The sequence below is a fragment of the Bos indicus x Bos taurus genome, chromosome X (genome assembly GCF_003369695.1).
Source record: "Bos indicus x Bos taurus breed Angus x Brahman F1 hybrid chromosome X, Bos_hybrid_MaternalHap_v2.0, whole genome shotgun sequence".
Classification (NCBI taxonomy): domain Eukaryota; kingdom Metazoa; phylum Chordata; class Mammalia; order Artiodactyla; family Bovidae; genus Bos; species Bos indicus x Bos taurus.
Genome location: NC_040105.1, coordinates 35,488,553 through 35,511,882, shown reverse-complemented (window position 1 = coordinate 35,511,882; position 23,330 = coordinate 35,488,553). Strand labels below are relative to the sequence as shown.

Below are 23,330 nucleotides of genomic sequence, written 5' to 3'. Positions count from 1 at the left end.
ATTCAGCAGTGTGTTGTTCAGCCTCCATATGCTGGAATTTTTAATAGTTTTTCTCCTGTAATTGAGATCTAATCTTACTGCATTGTGGTCAGAAAAGATGCTTGGAATGATTTCTATTTTTTTGAATTTACCAAGGCTAGATTTATGGCCCAGGATGTGATCTATCCTGGAGAAGGTTCCATGTGCGCTTGAGAAAAAGGTAAAATTCATTGTTTTGGGATGAAATGTCCTATAGATATCAATTAGGTCTAACTCGTCTATTGTATCGTTTAACGTTTGTGGTTTTTTGTTAATTTTCTGTTTAGTTGATCTATCCATAGGTGTGAGTGGAGTATTAAAGTCTCCCACTATTATTGTGTAATTGTTAATTTCTCCTTTCATACTTGTTAGCATTTGTCTTACATATTGCGGCACTCCTGTGTTGGGATTAAAGATCTCAACGTAAGACCAGAAACTATAAAACTCCTAGAGGAGAACATAGGCAAAACACTCTCTGACACACATCACAGCAGGATCCTCTATGACCCACCTCCCAGAATATTGGAAATAAAAGCAAAAATAAACAAATGGGACCTAATTAAACTTAAAAGCTTCTGCACATCAAAGGAAACTATTAGCAAGGTGAAAAGGCAGCCTTCAGAATGGGAGAAAATAATAGCAAATGAAGCAACTGACAAACAACTAATCTCAAAAATATACAAGCAACTCCTATAGCTCAACTCCATAAAAATAAATGACCCAATCAAAAAATGGGCCAAAGAACTAATAGACATTTCTCCAAAGAAGACATACAGATGGCTAACAAACACATGAAAAGATGCTCAACATCACTCATTATCAGAGAAATGCAAATCAAAACCACTATGAGGTACCATTTCACGCCAGTCAGAATGGCTGTGATCCAAAAGTCTACAAGCAATAAATGCTGGAGAGGGTGTGGAGAAAAGGGAACTCTCTTACACTGTTGGTGGGAATGCAAACTAGTACAGCCACTATGGAGAACAGTGTGGAGATTCCTTAAAAAACTGGAAATAGAACTGCCTTATGATCCAGCAATCCCACTGCTGGGCATACACACTGAGGAAACCAGAAGGGAAAGAGACACGTGTACCCCAATGTTCATCGCAGCACTGTTTATAATAGCCAGGACATGGAAGCAACCTAAATGCCCATCAGCAGATGAATGGATAAGCAAGCTGGGGTACATATACACAATGGAGTATTACTCAGCCATTAAAAAGAATACATTTGAATCAGTTCTAATGAGATGGATGAAACTGGAACCTATTATACAGAGTGAAGTAAGCCAGAAAGAAAAACACCAATACAGTATACCAACGCATATATATGGAATTTAAAGATGGTAACAATAACCCTGTATACGAGACAGCAAAAGAGGCACTGATGTATAGATCAGTCTTATGGACTCTGTGGGAGAGGGAGAGGATGGGGAGATTTGGGAGAATGGCACTGAAACATGTATAATATCATGTATGAAACGAGTCGCCAGTACAGGTTCGATGCACGATACTGGATGCTTGGGGCTGGTGCACTGGGACGACCCAGAGGGATGGTATGGGGAGGGAGGAGGGAGGAGGGTTCAGGATGGGGAACACAGGTATACCTGTGGCAGATTCATTTTGATATTTGGCAAAACTAATACAATATTATAAAGTTTAAAAATAAAATAAAAAAAAAACTATTTAAAAAATTTCCAAAACTTAAGGTTATCACAGTCTTATTTAGATGAGTATAAAAAGGTGTAAAGGTCAAGGTCAAATAACTGACTGAATCTCAGGTCTGAGAGAATTGAGACTCCCTCTCCAGCAAAAATGGAGAGAGGAAGAGCCAGACCTCCTCTGATGCCTTACAGAATTCACAAAGAAGATAAACACAATTTTGTACAAGGAAACATTTCAATGTAATGGCATAACTTGAAAAATAAAGGCATTGGGTGAAAATACAGACAATTGTCAAAAAGCAACACAAACTTCAGGGTAAAAAATTATAATCATTTAAATAAACCTCTAAAATAAGTTCTTAAAGACTGAATGTTAGCTACAATGGAACATCTATCTTCATCTAAACAATTCTAAAATCCCTTTTTCTCCCTGAAGATTTCAGACTAATCCAAGGAATGATAAATTCAATTATTCCTGTCTGGAAATAAACTTAAATAATTCATTCCACCCTTCTCCATCCAGGTAAAATCTCACTCAACTTGATGTATGATATAAAAACCATTAGACAAATGAACCAAAAAAATCTATTAAGTGTTAATTAACACAAACATATTTGTGGTGTGGGGAAAAAATACATATTATACAGCAAAAAATATCCACCTAGAATGACTATATATGTCAAATATATAAAATATAATAAAACAGATATTCTTAAATTATCTGTAGTATATATAAACATATAGACTGTGAAATGCAATAATCCAACATAGCATCAATAAATACTTCCTGAGGGCCTACAATGTGCAGAGAGTTACATCAGACATCTCTAGCAGAAAGCAAAATTTGGAACTGTAGTCGTTGAGCTCATGATCTCACAGTAAAGAAGACAAACAGGTACAAGGCTCTTTTTAATACAAGCTGCAATTTTTGTCACAGAAGGACGTTTATGTATTAACATACTCATATTAATAAAATGTATTTTCTGGACATTTTAAGTATAAACTTTATTGCAAATTATTAATAATTATCAAGATCAACTTATGTACATCCTAAGACTGTGTCAGCAGTCTGCTGTAAGACCCAATGCTACTGGAAATAGAAAACCAACAGAGCTTTTAAGATGGAATAAGATCTTTATTTGAAGGAGATCACTCTCTGGTATAGGTGTGAGGGAAAAAGGCTTGGAGGCTGGGAAAGCACTTTAAAAGAAGATGCAGTGGCCTAAAAGGGAAGTTTGAGCTAGGGCTAAGGCAGAACTGTGGAAAGAAACGCACCTTGCTGAGTAGCTCTACAGAATAAACAGGAAGAGTCTGTGAACCATTAACAAGGTGCATGAAACCATATGAAGCAATCAGAGCAAAAATGTTAAGGCAAATAAAGTTTCAACATCCAAATTTTTCAAAAATGAATATAAAATTCATATAGATTTCCTAGTGTCTACTGTTATCATTCCTGAGCTATTTCACAGTCTCTGCAAAAACAGCATGCTCACCTAGACCTATTCCATTTCCCACGTTATTCAATTCGGTCGCTTGGTCGTGTCTGACTCTGAGACCCCATGGACTGCAGCACGCCAGGCTTCCCTGTCCATCACTAAATCCCAGAGCTTGCTCAAACTCATGCCCATTGAATCGGTGACAACATACAACCATCTAATCCTCTGTCGTCCCCTTCTCCTCCTGCTGTTAAGTCACTTCAGTCATGTCTGACTCTGTGTGACCCCACAGACGGCAGCCACCAGGCTCCCCCATCCCTTGGATTCTCCAGGCAAGAACAATGGGGTGGGTTGCCATTTCCTTCTCCAATACATGAAAGTGAAAAGTGAAAGTGAAGTCGCTCAGTCATGTCCAACTCTTAGCGACCCCATGGACTGCAGCCAACCAGGCTCCTTCATCCATGGGATTTTCCAGGCAAAGTACTGGAGTGGGGTGCCATTGCCTTCTCCACTCTCCTCCTGTCTTCAATCTTTTCCAGCATCAGGGTCTTTTCCAATGAGTCAGTTCTTCGCATCAGGTGGCCAAACTATTGGAGCTTCAGCTTCAGCATCAGTCCTTCCAATGAATATTCAGGACTGATCTCCTTTAGGATTGACTAGTTTGATCTCCCTGCAGTCCAATGGACTCTCAAGAGTCTTCTCAACACCACAGTTTGACAGCATCAATTCTTTGGCACTCAGCTTTCTTTATAGTCCAACTCTCACATCCATGCATGACTAATAGAAAAACCATAGCCTTGACTATATGGACAAGCATTGACTATATGGACATTACTTTGCCTTTGTTGGCAAAGTAATGTCTCTTGCTTTTTAATGCTCCCGCATTATATCAACTATGAATTGTTCATCCAGACATCTGTCTCTTACAGTCAAAAACTGGGAATGATCCAAAATTTCTTCCTCTTCCCTAATACACACGTCCACTTGATAACCACATTGGAGAATTTCTAAGTATCTTTGGAAATCTCCTCCTTTCCTTCCCAACATCAAAATCTGAGCTCAGGCTCTTATCATTTCTCACCTGTATGGCCACCACACCTAACTGATCTCCCTGTCTCTGGTTTTGCCCTTTCTACACCCACGTTTTCCCCCAAGCTATTTTCAACTTCAGTCCAAAAGGAAAATTAGTGAAGGGCAAGCCAACTCACACCATTGCCTAGGTATCAATCCTTTAACCAAACTGTCTAACCTCTAGAATGGATTCCCTGGTGGCTCAGTGGTAAAGAATCTGCCTGCCAATGCAGGATATGTGGGTTTGATCCCTGGGTCAGGAAGATCCTCTGGAGAAGTAAAGAGCAACCCATTCTAGTATTCTTGCCTGGGAAATCCCATGGACAGAGGAGCCTGGCCAGCTATAGTCCATGGGTCACAAAAGAGTTGGAAACAACTTCGGGACTAAACAACAACAACAACCCCTAGAATAAATGTCCAGAAAAGAATGTTAGTTACCTGGGTCTCACTTGCCCCTCTAGTCCTATACTCCTATACTCTAGATATTCCCAACTACTTGCCATATTGACTCATATCTACGCCTTTCAGTTCACTTCAGTTCAGTCGCTCAGTCGTGTCTGACTCTTTGTGACTCCATGAATCGCAGCACACCAGGCCTCCCTGTCCATCACCAACTCCCGGAGTTCACTCAGACTCATGTCCATCAAGTCAGTGATGCCATCCAGCCATCTCATCCTCTGTCGTCCCCTTCTCCTCCTGCCCCCAATCCCTCCCAGCATCAGAGTCTTTTCCAGTGAGTCAACTCTTCGCATGAGGTGGCCAAAGTACTGGAGTTTCAGCTTTAGCATCAATCCTCCCAAAGAACATCCAGGACTGATCTCCTTTAGAATGGACTGGTTGGATCTCCTTGCAGTCCAAGGGACTCTCAAGAGTCTTCTCCAACACCACAGTTCAAAAGCATCAATTCTTTGGTGCTCAGCTTTTCTGCCCCCTTCTCTGTATTGCTCCTCATTCTTCAAAATCCAGATGAGGCATCAATTTCTCCAAGAAATTTTTCCTAGTGCTGATTCTCAGCTAGTTCCCCTTAACATATGTTACTTAGCACCATGTACTGACTTGTCTTGAAGCATCCACCATACTATATGGTAATAACCCAATACTTCATTTCTCTTTCTCCTAGTGTTATATAGGTGGTATTCATTTGTCACTTAGATCCAACAGCCATCTTTCTCTGCTCTCCTCTGTCCTAACCTCTACAGATTGATTTACTGAGGCTCCTTGCTCTTCTGCCTCTGATTTGGTTCAACCACAGGGAGATGCCAGCAAGGTATCAGAGGATAGGAGGTATTTATGCCCTCACATTTTCCCTACCTCACCTACAATTCTAGCAAGGATTTTTTTTTTTTTTTTTAATAATTAACAGCTTTTATCAGATGGCCTCTCTTTTACAGTTTCACCACTCATAGGGCTCCGATATCTTGCCTCATCTTGCTCCTTGAGGTAGAGGTAGAAGCAGCTTCTATCCTTGTCAGTTCCTTTAAACCTGGTTCCCAGGTCCATACATAATTCCTTCATTAAATAATCTTCAGTTAAATGCTTGAAGTGAGTCATTTATTTATTACTAAGACCTTGACTGATAAACTTACTGTTCACTTTCGGAGAAAAAGTAAAATGTCTTGTCTTTATAGACTCATAAGCTAGTATCTGACCTATAATTGGTATTCAATAAATATGTGCTGAATAAAAAATGACTAAAGCAATGGTTGGCAAACAGTTTTCTGTAAGGGTTTAGACAGTAAATATTTTAGGTTTTGCAAGCCATATGGTTTCTGTCACAACTATTCAACTCTGCCATTATAAAAGTATCCATAAACAATACACAAACAAATGAGTATGCCTGTGTTCTAATAAAAGTATATTTATAAAAAGAGGGGCCAGGCCAGATTTAGCCCGTAGATCTTAGTTTGACAACACCTGAGGTAAACAATTGAAATATATTTATAAGTGTATTTTTTCAAACAATTTTAACATAAAGATACCTAATATATAGTTAAACACACAGAGAGAGCTCTCTAAAATATTTACCTAAAATTCTTAAGCAATTAAAACTAGCAATTAATAATTTTATTTTCATTTATAGTATATACTTATATATAACATACTTAACCTATTATATATATTAGTAAGCAGAGTTAATTGCCATGTATTACCAGTCTTCTGATATTAATACAGGTATATTTATAAAAATAGAACCAAGATTTGTTACAGGATATAAGAAAAACATGCACTTTTAAAAATATTGAGAACAACTGCTGGGGTCACACAGAGTTGGACACAACTGAAGTGACTTAGCACCAGCAGCAGCAGCCCTTCACAGTACTCAACGTTATTTCTTTGAGCAACTTAAAATTCTTTAACTTTTATAATAATATCATCATGGTATAAAATATGTACCTGATTTGCCTTTAAAATCCAGTGAAAAACCATCAGCATCTTTCAGATTAAACTGTACTCTGGCACGTGTTATACCTTTGTTTTTTACAAAAAATGGCATAATCTGAGTAGAACCAACGTAGGTGCCAATGAAGTTAAATTTATTCTAAAAAACAAACAAAAAAGAAATAATAAATAGAAGGCAGAGTAACGGTTAATAAAGACAATGTAAACTAAAAATTATACTGTAAGACACGAGATCTTAAAAGCCCTTATCACTAGAAAAAAAAAAAGATTATGCTTGGTGACAGATGATAACTAGACTTACCATGGTGAACACTTCACAATATATACAAATACTGAATCATATTGTACACCTGAAACTAACATAATGTTATATGTCAATTATACCTCAATAAAAAATTACACTCTTATGTTTTTCAAGGACATTATTAACGGTGGCACACTCTACAAACTGGGCTTCCCAGGAGGCTCAGTGGTAAAGAAACTACCTACCAATGCAGGAGACACAGGTTTGATTCCTGGGTTGGGAAGATCTCCTGGAGCAGGAAATGGCAACCCATTCCAGTATTCTAGCCTGGGAAATTCCAAGGACAGAGGAGCCCAGCAGACTACAGTCTATGGGGTCGCAAAAGAATCCTACATGATTTAGCAATTAAATGAGAACTCTATACAAATTCATTATATTTTTCTTCTTCCTCTCTCCTGCATGTAATCAGTTATCAAGTCCCATTCATTCTGCCTCTTTCACCTCTTATCTTTATTGCAATTATATAAAGTTAGCAACTGGTCACTTTTCATTTCATTTCTAGATTTTGACTTTCTCTAATTCTCCATTCCACAACTAAGTCACAAGTAAACTAATTGAAAATCTGACCACATGACTTCTTGTCTTAAAATGTGATGATTCTCCTCCACCTACAGGACAATGTCAAGTTCATTAGGAGGGCTCATAAAGCTCACCACGACCATCCCCCTCCTCCTGTTCCAGCCTCACCGAGCTCTACTCTCACCCCTACCACTCTATATTTCAGCAAGCTGTATACCTGTCATTTCCAACCTACTGACGCTTCTACCCTCTGTGTCTTTATTGAGGTATCTCTTCTGTCAGGAAGACCCTTCTCTAACTTGCACTTGCTTGATAAAATACTATGCATCCTTCAAACACCAGCTGGATAAGCCAGTTAATTACAGTCTGCTCAAGACTACTTCTGTTCCTTATGTTTACTTACATTATGACATCACAAATCCATTGATTTGTATATTTATCTGTGTCTCCTAGTGAATCTTATGTCTCATTCATTTTTGTCTTGTATCTATCTGACATCTAGCTTAAATATATAGGAATGCTAATTGAATGTATCTTAACTTTAACTTATATGACAGGCATGCGCCTATACCAAAAAACTCTGTAGGATTCCTCTTCTGGTGGAGTAACTATAGATACCCTATAGTTCCTAGTAAAAGAATCATATACAGCATTAAAAGAGAAAGAGACAACAGTATCCTGATGTTGAGAAAAACATGGCATTAAAGTCAACTGTCCACTATTTGCTTCAGTTGTTGGTGCTAGTGGTAAAGAACCTGTCTGCCAATGCAGGAGATGTAAGAGATGCAGTTTCAATCCCTGAGTCAGGAAGATCCTCTGGAGGAAGGCACGGCAGCCTACTCCAGTGTTTTTGCCTGGGAAATCCCATGGACAGAGGAGCCTGGCAGGTTACAGTCCATAGGGTCACAAAGAGTAGGACATGACTGAAACAACTTAGCACAAAAAATATCAACTCAGTTCTACAAGTGAAATTTGTAAAATCCAAAACAGGTAGCAAAAGTTTGATGCCTCATATATGCAACAAACCATTCCTCTTATCCCACTCTGGTCTTTCCCATAGGCTCATTTGGATAAGATTTCCTAATTGTTATTAAGACACACATTCTCTATCTATCTCCAGTTGCTCAGTCGTGTCTGACTCTTTGCGACCCCATTGACTATAGCCCGCCAAGCTCCTCCGTCTATGGGATTCTCCAGGCAAGAATACTGAAGTGGGTTGCCATTTCCTTCTCCTCATAATTATTAGATATATTGCTAACAATGTCTGAAAACACTAGAATACTATTTTAAAATGGTAACTAGGCAGCAATGTTTAAAAATCCAAAATAATTAGGGAATATTGATAAATATACATTAATGTAAAGTCCTATGAATTACTCAGTTGTAATATAACATGCAAAGCCTGCCACAAAGAAATATAGTACTAAAAGTCTCCATATTTGTCTAATGTTGTACAAAGGAGGACACCATAGCAATGGAAAAAAAGCAGTCTGGATACTCCAGAAATCACCATTACCATAGCCAAGCTAGCTTAGTATCTGTTGGTCTGTCTGGACTTACCATGCATTCAACGCTGAATAAAAGAAAGTTTAGAAAATCGTAACTTAAAGCCTAAAACTGTGGTGATGTTGTTCAAGTGCAGACTGGTGGTAAGGCCCTACCTGAGACAACCAGCAGTTCAGAACCTGAATTGTACCGGTCATGGGGGAGAGAAAAACAAAAGGGCAAATAAGCTGCAAATAATATGACTATGGCTACAATGGACATGTTCCCAGAATTTAAGATGTCTGTAACATAAATGTCACAAAGGAGGGACATATGGGCTTTTTAAAGGATAAGGGAAAGTTTCTTTGGATAGATAAGAACAGATCTGAAGGTCTTGCCTGAAAGAAAAATAGCATGCATGTGCACTCTACCAATTGTAGAACAAAATTTTATCAGGGTACAGAACAATAGTTCAAAAATTAATTTGATTATAGTTCAGAAAATACAGAACTTTCTGGTGGCACAGTGAATAAGAATCTACCTGTCAATGCAGGAGACAGGGGTTCAATCTGATCCCTGGTCTGGGAAGATTCCACTGTCACAGGGCAACTAAGCCCATGTGTCACAACCACTGAGTCTCCGAGGCACAACTGTTGAGTCCATGAGCTTTAACTACTGAAGCCTGAATGCCCTAGAGCCCATGCTTCACAACAAGAGAAGCCCAAGCGCCATAACTAGAGCAGCCCCCCATTTGCAGCAACTAGAGAAAGCCTGCACAAAGCAACAAAGACCCAGAGCAACCAAAAATTTTAAAATAAATAAATTTTTTAAAATGCAAATCAAGACCACAGTGAGGTACCATTTTACACTCAATAGACTGGCAAATATTAAGTCTTACAAAGAAATTATGGAGCAATGGAACATGGAACAATGGAAACTTGAGCAAAAACATGGAAATTATCTTGTGAAGTCAAATATATATAATCTCAGCAACTCTACCTCTAGGGAAACTCTTACATAAGTACATTAAAGATATGTACATGAATGTTCATAGCTATGGTGGTGGTGGTGATTTAGTCACTAAGTTGTGTCCAATTCTTGTGACCCCATGGACTGTAGCATGCCAGGCTCCTCGCCCCATGGAATTTTCTAGGCAAGAATACTGGAGTGGGTTAGCATTTCCTTCTCCAGGGGGTTTTCCCAACCCAGGAATCGAACCTGGGTCTCCTGCATTGCAGACACATTCTTTATCGACTGAGCTATGAGGAAAGTTCATAGCTATAGTATTGGTAATATAAAAAAAAAAACAGATACACTAACTGAATGCACAATGAAATGAGTCTACAAATTACAGTATGTCTACATAATGGATTATTAAGCAGCAGGGATAATGAATAACATACAGCTACACATAATCAAGATGAAGTTTAAAAACATAACATTCAATTAAAAGTAACGCACCAAAGATAATATATCTTTGTTATAAAGCTGAGAAACCAATAAACTAAACTAAATAATAAACAGTTAAGGAATTCATACATATGTGGCAACCCAATTAGAAAAAATAAAGAGATAATAATGACAAAATTCAGGAAAGTAGTTATCTCTTAAGAGGGGTAGGATCAAGATGAAGTCTACAGATAATTTAATGATTGTGGTACTGTTCTGATACTTAAAATCAGTGGTGAATTCTTAAACCTTCATTTAATCTGTTCAATACTCTGCTTCATTACTTACATTTATATTACATATATTAATTTCTATATCACATTACTATATAATAAAAATTTTTTAACCTACATGGGCTGACTAGGGACACATTAATAAAAATCACTACACTCATACACTGATTCTACAAAAAGGTAACATACTTACCGGATGGATTTCAATATCAGCAACCTCAACAGATCCACCAATCCTAAGGTCTATGTCTTTTGCACAGCGAATAGCAACCTATTTAGGAGAAACATAAAATTCTGCAGAAACCATACTAAAATATACTCATATACTTCTCAGGTAAAATATTACCTGACATTTATATAACATTTTAGGATTTAAATAATCATAACATACTATAAATGTCATAAGATTTATTCTGGCAGTTGTCATCATTTCTTGTGATATGGAATTGAAATTAAGAGAAGTGAATTTTCAACTCTTAAAAACTTCCGCCACAAATGGGACTAAGTGACAGCTTGTGAATTTGATTGAAGAGTTCTACCCATTTGCCTTGATATTACTGCCTCAAACTCCATGTAAGCCTTTTGTATTGACCTAATTTCAACAGGATATTCAAAATTAAAACAAGAAACTAAGTACAACATGCTTCTTTCCATAGAAAAATACTAACATCCGAAACAACCATAATTCTAATGAGAGCAGCTAAAAATTGCTGAGTATACAGGCCAAGCACACTGCTAAATACATTATCTTTTTTTAAATCTTCAGTATTTTCTTAATACCCTAATTTCCAAGTGAGGAAAACTGAGGCTTGAGGTCACAAAAGTTGAAAGTAGCAGTGGCTAACCGTGGACCAAGAACTGCCTGAACAATCTCTTTCAAGAAAATTAAGATAGTGAAATAAGAATTTAGGTGTATAACTCCTAAAAAACAAAGCCTGAAGATTACATGAACACATAATTGTCTAATCAAAATCTCAGAAGCATGAAAATATCATTCCTTGAAAGCCCTACCTACATGAGATTGGTAGCAGTCAACTTCAAAATTTAAATCTAAATGTATACTATAATTAAGAAAGAGTCATGGATGTTTTTCACTCTTTCAACAGAATCAGTAACATTGTTTATACACAAACCATAAAATACCATTGTTTCAGAGTGCCATCTAGACAGTCTTATTAACTGAACTGCTTACTTCATAATACTTCATGATTTCTATATTTTATTTATAGAATATATAGTACATAAACAAAATACGTGACTAAAATCATAAGAAGCATAAGCCAATGCTTCAGAAGTAATTACAAATCAGTATGTGCTTCACTGATGAATGCTGCATGTAAGTCTCAACCCCCATGGCTCCCTTTTACTAACCTCTACATTCACGGGTCATGAAAAATTCCGGGCTCCCATAACACATTCACTACCCTCACTCATTGCTCGTTTGACCTTTCTGTCTCCCAAGACTTCATCTAACCGATCTAACTCCTCACAAATTCATAGCCCCAGAAATCATACACTCATCTATGCCTCTATTTCTCACAACCGTCTATCATCCGTGTTTTCTTGCCCATTTTCAGAGACATGAATTCTAGGATGTCACAGGGACATCTAAGTCTGTGATATGTGATTTCTTTCCAGATCAGCCCCAATTTACCTGTCTCTATTTCTTTTTTTATTTAACTTCTTACAAAGTTTATCATTTTAACTTCTCATCAATATATTCAGCCCACTTACACTCATTCTTGGTCTTTATATGGGTAACAGAAATAATCTATATCATCTCTAAGATTAATCCTTAGCCTTCAGACCAATATGCATAAGCAATGGCCTCTTTATTGGACATATTAGACATCTCTACATAGGGATGCAAAAGGTGCTTCAAACTCGTGATTTCCCTCTAAAATCTGCTACTCATCCTCTAATCTCTTTCTCATTGAATGTAGTTCATCTGTTTAACTCTTGACTTACTTATTTTACTTATATGTGACCCCTTCCAATCATCAAACCCTAAATGTTCATCTCTTAAATTTGACAGAATTTGTCTAGAATCCTGTCTCCTAACAAAGAACACAATCTTCTCCTTCCTGGACATCACTACCAGACTAATAACTGCACTAGTCCCAGTTTAACGCTACTCTAAACCCAAGTGATATCTGAAAAATGCAAATCTCATTGTGAAACTCTCCATGCTTAAAGACTCATAGTTCTTAAAACAAAATTTTGAGTTCCTAAGTTGTTGATAAGGACCTGTATGACCTAAAATTTATACAGGTCTCTAAATATTTATATCTTTCTCCACTATCATTCAATCTATAAAGCCATGTTAAACTAAGTTTTTTCATATCTGCCTCGTAGCTCACTCTTTCCTATATCTGATCATGGTTCCTCAAGTACTTTTTCTTCTTCTCCTCCTTCACCCCACTACTATCCCTTTCCTCTGGGTGACTTTTAACTTTGGTGCCTTTTAGATGCATCTTCCCCTCGGAAACTGCCTCTGACCGTGTTAAGCCTGGGTGGCAAACCTCTCCTGTATACTCCCTTAGCCTACTGCATTTCTCCATCATTATACTTAGCATACTATCTTTTAATTTTGAGTTGTTTGCATCCTCCATCAGATTGTACACTCTCAGAGAACAAGGACTCTAGTTATCTTGTTCAATTTTACATTCCTAGCATGTACAGAAGAGCCTAACACATAATGTATGCCCAATAAATACCCAGGGAATAGATGAATAAATGAATCTCATTATATTATAATGCTAAAAAGATAAACTTTGTAAAAGCAGTATAGTTCTTTGAAATACAGTGCCAGTTAATCTCTCAGTAAAACCTACATTTTAGTGGCTATATTTTTTACTTTTTCCATAAACATATAAACATATAAAAAATTCTGTCCAAATATCAGACCATATATCATAATATGTAATTTATAAACATATTTCAGTGTATAATTCTTTATAAAGGTAGGATATAATTATTAGGTTATTTATTTCAGGGCCAAGCAAATTGATATTTATTATATTAAGCTACATGTTATTTAAGAACTAACAGTTATGAGAAATTGAAGGATAAAATGGGGGATACATCTTAAGCTATTCATTTTGATCTGATGATAGCATACATGCTATTTTTTTAATGTGGGTTAATGTACACAGTTGATCATCAAATTGAAGAGTATTCCATGAGTTTATTTAATAAATAAAATTTATTACAGACTCATCTTACATGTTTTTTTTCCTGTTTAATGAACTCTTAGAGAAATCCTTAAAATCAAGGTAGTATCTTTTTATTCACATAATTCCATGAACATAAAATACTAAGAAATTCATATATAATTTATCTCTAATTCCTATAGTTATTAAAGCTATTTAGAATTAACACCCAAAATTGATTATTTTTTCCTTAGTTATTTTTTAATACCATGGAGAAAACAATCCTTTGCTTTGTGACTAGTGAGGGCTTGTCACAAGTTAGAGATGTCAAATATTCCAAGTTCATGTGAAAAAGGCCTGGAATTGATGAAAGGTATCCATTTCAACTTAGTACAAACTTCCATTAGCAACTTTCATCAAAAATATTTTCTACAAATCCTCTTGTCAAGTTCTGCTAACCATTTTCACAACAGATGGTATAGATAAGGTTGCTTATTTTTTAGATCTTTGCAAACTGCACTTCTTTATTTTTTTTTATATTTATTTTTTTTTCTTTTATTTTTTTTCTTTTCTTTTATTTTATTTTTAAACTTTACATAATTGTATTAGTTTTGCCAAATATCAAAATGAATCCATCACAGGTATACATGTGTTCCCCATCCTGAACCCTCCTCCCTTCTCCCTCCCCATACCATCCCTCTGGGTCGTCCCAGTGCACTAGCCCCAAGCATCCAGTATCGTGCATTGAACCTGGACTGGCAACTCGTTTCTTACATGATATTTTACATGTTTCAATGCCATTCTCCCAAATCTTCCCACCCTCTCCCTCTCCCACAGAGTCCATAAGACTGTTCTATACATCAGTTTCTCTTTTGCTGTCTCGTACACCGGGTTATTGTTACCATCTTTAAATTCCATATATATGCGTTAGTATACTGTATTTATGTTTTTCCTTCTGGCTTACTTCAATGGAATAAAATAGAAAGCCCAGAGATAAATCCACTCACATATGGACACCTTATCTTTGACAAAGGAGGCAAGAATATACAATGGATTAAAGACAATCTCTTTAACAAGTGGTGCTGGGAAATCTGGTCAACCACTTGTAAAAGAATGAAACTAGACCACTTTCTAACACCATACACAAAAATAAACTCAAAATGGATTAAAGATCTAAACGTAAGACCAGAAACTATAAAACTCCTAGAGGAGAACATAGGCAAAACACTCTCCGACATACATCACAGCAGGATCCTCTATGACCCACCTCCCAGAATATTGGAAATAAAAGCAAAAATAAACAAATGGGACCTAATTAACCTTAAAAGCTTCTGCACATCAAAGGAAACTATTAGCAAGGTGAAAAGACAGCCTTCAGAATGGGAGAAAATAATAGCAAATGAAGCAACCGACAAACAACTAATCTCAAAAATATACAAGCAACTCCTACAGCTCAACTCCAGAAAAATAAACGACCCAATCAAAAAATGGGCCAAAGATCTTTACAAACTACACTTCTTTAGAGCTAACTCATTTAGAAATTTAGAATAGAAAAACAAAGGAAATGCTTTAAACTACTCTTTAGTATCATAATATTAAAACCCATCCCCATTAGAAGAAACCATTAAAACAAGCTTTCTAAGAATGAACAAGTACACAACATTTTATAGCATTATACCTACTATTATAAATATCATAACCAAACAAATCCATAGAGACATATATAAGAAGTGAGAACACATATGCATAAACATACCTTTGTTCTTATGTCAAATTTTTCTTTAACGGTAGGAGTACAGGAGATATTGAGAACAGTTAGTCCCCCCAGTGGAATGATTCCTTGTGATGGAACAATGTGAATCATAGACAAAAGACTCTGGTCACAAACCTGTAATCAAAAATTTGTAGAAATGTGACATTATCCTTTAAAGTTATCATTCCAAAATTTTCATAGTTTGCTTCTACACCACTACACAGAGAGATGACCTATAGGTACAGGGCTTGAGATGATTTGAATAGATTTTCAACTTCAAAACAAACATTTTGAAGTTCAACAAGGATTTGCACCCCTAATCCACAAATAGAACTTTCAGCAGTGACATCTTCCAATTCAAATAGGACAATGAAGTCGTTTTGAGACTTTGAAAAACTTACAAAACAATGAGATATATCTGTTGGAGAGATGCCAAAATTCTAGATACTATTTTGATAGCTTGCCTTTGCCCTGATCCTAAAAAAATGAAAGCAAAGTTAGTGGGAAGGCAAGTTGATGAGGTAACCTCCTCTTCTTTATTATTTACTTCATAGCCCAGTGTCTAATATATCATTTCAACCTTCAAAAAAGTAACTTACCAAAAGAGTTAAGGTATGGTTTGTCAGAAGCCAAATTAGGTTTATCTATCATGGCAAGAATACACAGAAGAACTGTACAAAAAAGATCTTCATGACCCAGATAATCACGATGGTGTGATCACTCACCTAGAGCCAGACATTCTGGAATGTGAAGTCAAGTGGGCCTTAGAAAGCATCACTACGAACAAAGCTAGTGGAGGTGATAGAATTCCAGTTGAGTTATTCCAAATCCTGAAAGATGCTTCTGTGAAAATGCTGCACTCAATATGCCAGCAAATTTGGAAAACTCAGCAGTAGCCACAGGACTGAAAAAGGTCAGTTTTCATTCCAATCCCAAAGAAAGGCAATACCAAAGAATGCTCAAACTACCGCACAATTGCACTCATCTCACACGCTAGTAAAGTAATGCTCAAAATTCTCCAAACCAGGCTTCAGCAATATGTGAACTGTGAACTTCCTGATGTTCAAGCTGGTTTTAGAAAAGGCAGAGGAACCAGAGATCAAATTGCCAGCATCAGCTGGATCATGGAAAAAGCAAGAGAGTTCCAGAAAAACATCTATCTCTGCTTTCTTGACTATGCCAAAGCCTTTGACTGTGTGGACCACAATAAACTGTGGAAAATTCTTCAAGAGATGGGAATACCAGACCACCTGACCTGCCTCTTGAGAAACCTATATGCAGGTCAGGAAGCAACAGTTAGAACTGGACATGGAACAACAGACTGGTTCCAAATAGGAAAAGGAGTACGTCAAGGCTGTATATTGTCACCCTGTTTATTTAACTTATATGCAGAGTACATCATGAGAAACGCTGGACTGGAAGAAACACAAGCTGGAATCAAGATTGCTAGGAGAAATATCAATAACCTCAGATATGCAGATGACACCACCCTTATGGCAGAAAGTGAAGAGGAACTAAAAAGCCTCTTGATGAAGGTTTACGAGGAGAATGAAAAAGTTGGCTTAAGGCTCAACATTCAGAAAATGAAGATCATGGCATCCAGTCCTATCACTTTATGGGAAATAGATGGGGAAACAGTGGAACCAGTGTCAGGCTTTATTTTTCTGGGCTCCAAAATCCCTGCAGATGGTGACTGCAGCCATGAAATTAAAAGACGCTTACTCCTTGGAAGGAAAGTTATGACCAACCTAGATAGCATATTCAAAAGCAGAGACATTACTTTGCCAACAAAGGTTCGTCTAGTCAAGGCTATGGTTTTTCCTGTGGTCATGTATGGATGTGAGAGTTGGACTGTGAAGAAGGCTGAGCACTGAAGAATTGATGTTTTTGAACTGTGGTGTTGGAGAAGACTCTTGAGAGTCCCTTGGACTGCAAGGAGATCCAACCAGTCCATTCTGAAGGAGATTAGCCCTGGGATTTCTTTGGAAGGAATGATGCTCAAGCTGAAACTCCAGTACTTTGGCCACCTCATGCGAAGAGAGTTGACTCACTGGAAAAGACTCTGATGCTGGGAGGGATTGGGGGCAAGAGGAAAAGGGGACGACAGAGGATGAGATGGCTGGATGGCATCACTGACTCTATGGACGTGAGTCTGAGTGAACTCCGGGAGTTGGTGACGGACAAGGAGGCCTGGCATGCTGCGATTCATGGGGTCGCAAAGAGTCGGACATGACTGAGTGACTGATCTGATCTGATCATTCCCTAAGTCAGAATAATTTGAAGGGAAATTGGTTAAGATTTTTAGGATGACGGAACACCCCCTAAGATCTAAGAACTAATTTTGAACAACAGAGTAGAAAAGGGTATTCTCCTTTGCTTGTTTGGGTAGAAGACATGTAAATATAAAGCTTGAAAGAAAGCTCTCAAATACTAACCTCTACTGTCACTATTAGGAGATTTTAATGTTGGTTTAAACAACCACCACCACCCAGGGATTGATCCTGGGTCTCCTGCATTGCAGTCAGATTCTTAACTATCTGAGCCACCAGGGAAGCCCAATTTAAATATCACACACCACACAAATTAAATCAGGAGTAATAACTATAAACAGTGTATCTTTAGAATGGTCTTCATCTAGGTCCCACTTGCTACTGTAACAGTCTTAATGACAGAGTGAAAATGAGGGCAAAAAGGAAAAGCATATACTGAATATAACAAAAAATGTATGTTTTTTTTCAATTTTTTTCTACATCATCTTTTTTTCCCAATAAAACAAAATAACAGAAAGAAAGAAAAAGAGGGGTAAGAGAAGAAAAAAAGGAGAGACTAAGGAAGAGAGAGACAGAAAGAGGCAAATTTTATGGGAAATTAAAAGGACAAAGTATTATAATAGATGAAATGTATTCAGATAAATCTCATATGAAAAATCAAAATATTAACATTAGCCAATGTATAAAGGCTAAAGTATTAATGGCACAGAACTCATAGCAAACACATATTTCAAGTTATAATATGATCTGATTCAAGTAAGATTCCAAGATTCTACATTACCTTGAAATAAGCATGGTTTTGTCCTACATTGTGAAGAATGGCTTTCCTCCAAGTTGTTAGCCCTTGAGGGCTATTGCTAAAGAGTATCCGTGGCTCTAAAAATGTTACCTTGGAGTGTCCAAGCTAATAATAAGAAGAGACAGAACATGAAATTGAAATAATTGTAAACATGTTTTTTTTTTTTTTAATCTCCCATCAGATAACTCAAGCTTTTTCAGCTTCACAGAAATTTCTAAAATATGAAGTGTTATCAGATTTTATGGTGTGTTTAAGAGAAAAGAATTGAATATTTATAATGTAATCCTAAACTGAAGAAGGCAGGGAAAGCAAGAAAACTCTAAGGAGGAGGTAAATCCATGACTGAGAATCGTGTAGAACAGTCACTGTAGGGGATATTAGAGATCACCTACCCCACTATGTACAATGTGGGAAATAATGTGTGTGTCAAAATATTATCCAGGCAAGTTTCTACTAGAAGTCTTCTCAAAGAGCTTAACATACTGATAATGCATACTTTGCTTATCTGAGAGTGGGGAAGCGACTTAGCAGCAGCAGCATATATACACAGCTGTTTGGCTTCCCAGGTAGCTCAAACAGTAAAGAATCTGCCTGCAATGCAGGAGACCTGGGTTCGATCCCTGGGTTGGGAAGATCCCCTGGAGAAGGACATGGCAACCCACTCCACTCCATTATTCTTGCCTGGAGAATTCCACAGATAGTGGAGCCTTGTGGGCTACAGTCCATGGAGACGCACAGAGTCAGACACGACTGAGCGACTAACACTTTCACTTTCATATACACATATGCATACCAACCAATTTAGAGCCCTCAAAATAAAAATCATTACATGTGCAAGACATTTCAGTTTCAGCGTGTTTCCTTCACTGACATGAAGAATAAATTCTCCCCTTTCTGGAGAATCAAAACCCGGCTGCCATGTTACTTCACATTCCAATGAGCAGTATGGTTCAACAGTGCCTACAGAGAATTTAGAGAGAATAAGAAAGTTATACCACATCTTTATTATATTTATTTTTTAATATCTAAAATTAGAACTGGCATATAAATATAATGACATTTAAAACCTATTTGAATTAAACAAACTACAGGGAACACCTTATACTCTAACTTTAATAGACATATCACAATATTTGATAAAAAAATATGCTAATATTTAGAAAAAATTAAAATTTATCAATGAAGTGACACTCTAGGATTAGAAATTACTTTATATCTAGATGGTATAAACTTATTTGTGATCCCTGTTCAAACATCCCCTCCACATTTCTCAACACTCTGAAATACACCATTCATCCAGTTTTTTTGAGGAAGGAATTATCATTAACAAGAGGCTTCTTTTTGCTTGTTCGTTTCAATGTTCACATACCGAGATACGTAACTTCTGATGTAGTTTTTACTAACACATTTCTGTAATTCAAATAGATTTAGAACCCAGGAGGGATCAGGCACATTTGCTGTGAATTGCTTTACGTGTTTAAATTATCATCTCCTTTGGACTAAGAAAATAATACTTGATGGAAAGAATGACTTAGAAGCTATTCCCTCAGAAAGGCAGGATCATCTAAGATTCAAAGGCACAGGACACTGAACAGAGAGATGAGTGACAATCACAGCAAACTTTGCCTTGAGTCAGGCTGACTCACATATGATGGTAGTTTCCTCAATTCTGGTCTTTGCATGACACAGCAAATATTTGTTTCCCAAACATTTGCTATCCCATCTCCATGTGAATTTGTTTTCTCTCCTTTGAAGCCCCAAGCCACTATCTCAAACATCCACTTTTGCCTTTAGTTGAAGATGATATTTAAGCTGAGGATTTTGGCCACTCTGTCAAGTTATTGGGTTTTCCTGGGTCTCTCTCATCAATATATGTTATGAAACTTTTGCTTTTCTCCTGTTAATCTGTCAATTTAATTCTTAATTGCACTCACATGCTAGTAATGCTTAAAAGTCTCCAAGCCAGGCTTCAACAGTACGTGAACTGTGAACTTCCAGATGTTCAAGCTAGCTTTAGAAAAGGCAGAGGAACCAGAGATCAAATTGGCAACATTTGCTGGATCATTGAAAAAACAAGAGATTTCCAGAAAAACACCTATTTCTGCTTTATTGACTATGCCAAAGCCTTTGACTGTGTGGATCACAATAAACTGTGGAAAATTCTAAAAGAGATGGGAATACCAGACCACCTGACCTGCCTCTTGAGAAATCTGTATGCAGGTCAGGAAGCAACAGTTAGAACTGAACATGGAACAACAGACTGGTTCCAAGTCGGGAAAGTACATCAAGGCTATATATTGTCACCCTGCTTATTTAACTTATATGCAGAGTACATCATGAGAAATGCTGGGCTGGAGGAAGCACAAGCTGGAATCAAGATTGCCAGGAGAAATGTCAATAACCTCAGATATGCAGAAGACACCACCCTTATGGCAGAAAGCAAAGAACTAAAGAGCCTCTTGTTGAAAGTGAAAGAACAGAGTGAAAAAGTTGGCTTAAAGCTCAACATTCAGAAAACAAAGATCATGGCATCCGGTCCCATCACTTCATGGGAAATAGATGGGGAAACAGTGGAAACAGTTTCAGACTTTATTTTTTTGGGCTCCAAAGTCACTGCAGATGGTGACTGCAGCCGTGAAATTAAAAGACGCTTACTCCTTGGAAGGAAAGTTATGACCAACCTAGACAGCATATTAAAAAGGAGAGACATTACCAACAAAGGTCTGTCTCATCAAGGCTATAGTTTTTCCAGTAGTCACGTATGGATGTGAGAGTTGTACTATAAAGAAAGCTGAGCGCCGAAGAATTGATGCTTTTGAACTGTGGTGTTAGAGAAGACTCCTGAAGAGTCCCTTGGACTGCAGGGAGATCTAACCAGTCCATCCTAAAGGAGATCAGTCCTGGGTGTTCATTGGAAGGACTGATGTTGAAGCTGAAACTCCAATACTTTGGCCACCTGATACGAAGAGCTGACTCACTGGAAAAGACCCTGATCCTGGGAAAGTTTGAAGGCATGAGGAGAAGGGGATGACAGAGGATGAGATGGTTGGATGTCACTACAAACTCAATGGAGATGAGTTTGAGTAGACTCCAGGAGCTGGTGATCGTCAGGGAGGCCATGGGGTCACCAAGAGTCGGACATGACTTAAGGGTAGGAGAAAATGTCTTCTTCCCCAACACAATATAACAAAAGTGAAAGTGAAGTCGCTCAGTTGTGTCCTGCTCTTTGCAACTCCATGGACTGTAGCCCACCAGGCTCCTCTGTCCATGAGATTCTCCAGGCAAGAATACTGGAGTGGGTTGCCATTTCCTTCTCCAGTGGATCTTCCCAACCCAGGGATCAAACCCAGGTCTCCCGCATTGCAGGCAGACGCTTTAACTCCTGGGCCACCATGGTTCAGATGGTAATATAACAAAAGGGACATAGAAAACGGGACTCAATAAAATGATCTATACAAAGAGGCAAAAATAAAATTGAGTAATTATTTTATGAAAATTCTGAGCATTAAACAGAAAATGATATAAGAGAAATCTATGTGTATAAATCATGCATACTTTCCTCAATAATATATGAAATACACTGAAGTATTGTAGCATTTGTGTTCTAAAAAAAAACTAAAAGTACTTAAAGGCTAATGATATCATTCACAGAAACACTGTTATTTTTGTTCATTGCATGCTCAGTCATGGCCTACTCATACTGTATTTGGAATTAAATGTCTTTGTTTTTCCTTTGATTAAAAAAAAAGATAAGACATGCTATGAGCAATCCAAAGAAAAGCAATTATTTTTTTCTGTAAAACACAGCACTAAAAACCATGAGAAGTTTGTGTATGTGTGTGCTCAGTCGTGTCTGATTCTCTGTGACCCCATAGACTACAGCCCACCAGGCTCCAGGCAAGAATCCTGGAATGGGCTGCCATTTCCTCCTCTAGGGAATCTTCCTGTCTCAATGATCAAACTTGTATCTCTTGCATTGGCAGGTGGAATTCTTACCCCTGAGCCACCAGGGAAACCTCTAAGTTAAAAACTTGTTAATTCTATAATAGTGTCTCTTGCATCCTGTGCATTGGCAAGCAGATTCTTTTACCACTGCATTGTAATTCCACTTTTGACTAATGAATCTTTGTCACAGCATTTTCATGGTAGCCATAAGGGGGAAGCCCAACCACTCAACCGTGGCTAGGATGGAGAAATACAAGGAAAAGTGCTTATGCGCAGTGCTTTTCAGATACCTTTAGTGCCGTATCACATGCTTGATCAAAACCTATATCTGGAATGCAGATAATAAAACTACATCTGACACCTGCTGAAAAAAACTGGAGAAGGTTTATAAAGAAACTCTGAAATCTACACAAATAATTCCTTTTTCTTCTCTGATCATTTACTCAGCTTTTCTCTATATTGGGGCTGCTGCTGCTGCTGCTGCTAAGTTGCTTCAGTCGTGTCCAACTCTGTGCGACCCCATAGATGGCAGCCCACCAGGCTCCCCCGTCCCTGGGATTCTCCAGGCAAGAACACTGGAGTGGGTTGCCATTTCCTTCTCCAATGCATGAAAGCGAAAAATGAAAGTGAAGTCACTCAGTCGTGTCCGACTCTTCGCGACCCCATGGACTGCAGCCTAACAGGCTCCTCCGTCCATGGGATTTTCTAGGCAAGAGTACTGGAGTGGGGTGCCATCGCCTTCTCCGTAGATTGGGGCAGGACCCAATACTTCCAGCATTAGTAACAACAACAACAAAAAGATCTTGGTCAAATGAATCTGCTGAATATTCAGA

At 37.7% G+C, this 23,330-nt stretch overlaps 1 protein-coding gene across 2 annotated transcripts in view; it reads right to left on the bottom strand.

Moving 5' to 3' along the window:
- CFAP47 (cilia and flagella associated protein 47) overlaps positions 1 to 23,330 on the bottom strand; it is a 504,014-nt gene that overhangs the window by 428,255 nt on the left and 52,429 nt on the right. For both annotated transcript variants that reach the window (XM_027534335.1, XM_027534336.1), the window contains exons 16-20: positions 19,382 to 19,512; positions 18,535 to 18,657; positions 15,487 to 15,618; positions 10,772 to 10,849; positions 6,583 to 6,727 (exon numbers count right to left, since the gene is read on the bottom strand). In XM_027534335.1, coding sequence (XP_027390136.1) covers positions 6,583 to 6,727; positions 10,772 to 10,849; positions 15,487 to 15,618; positions 18,535 to 18,657; positions 19,382 to 19,512 — 609 coding nt within the window. The remainder of the gene's footprint in view (positions 1 to 6,582; positions 6,728 to 10,771; positions 10,850 to 15,486; positions 15,619 to 18,534; positions 18,658 to 19,381; positions 19,513 to 23,330) is intronic.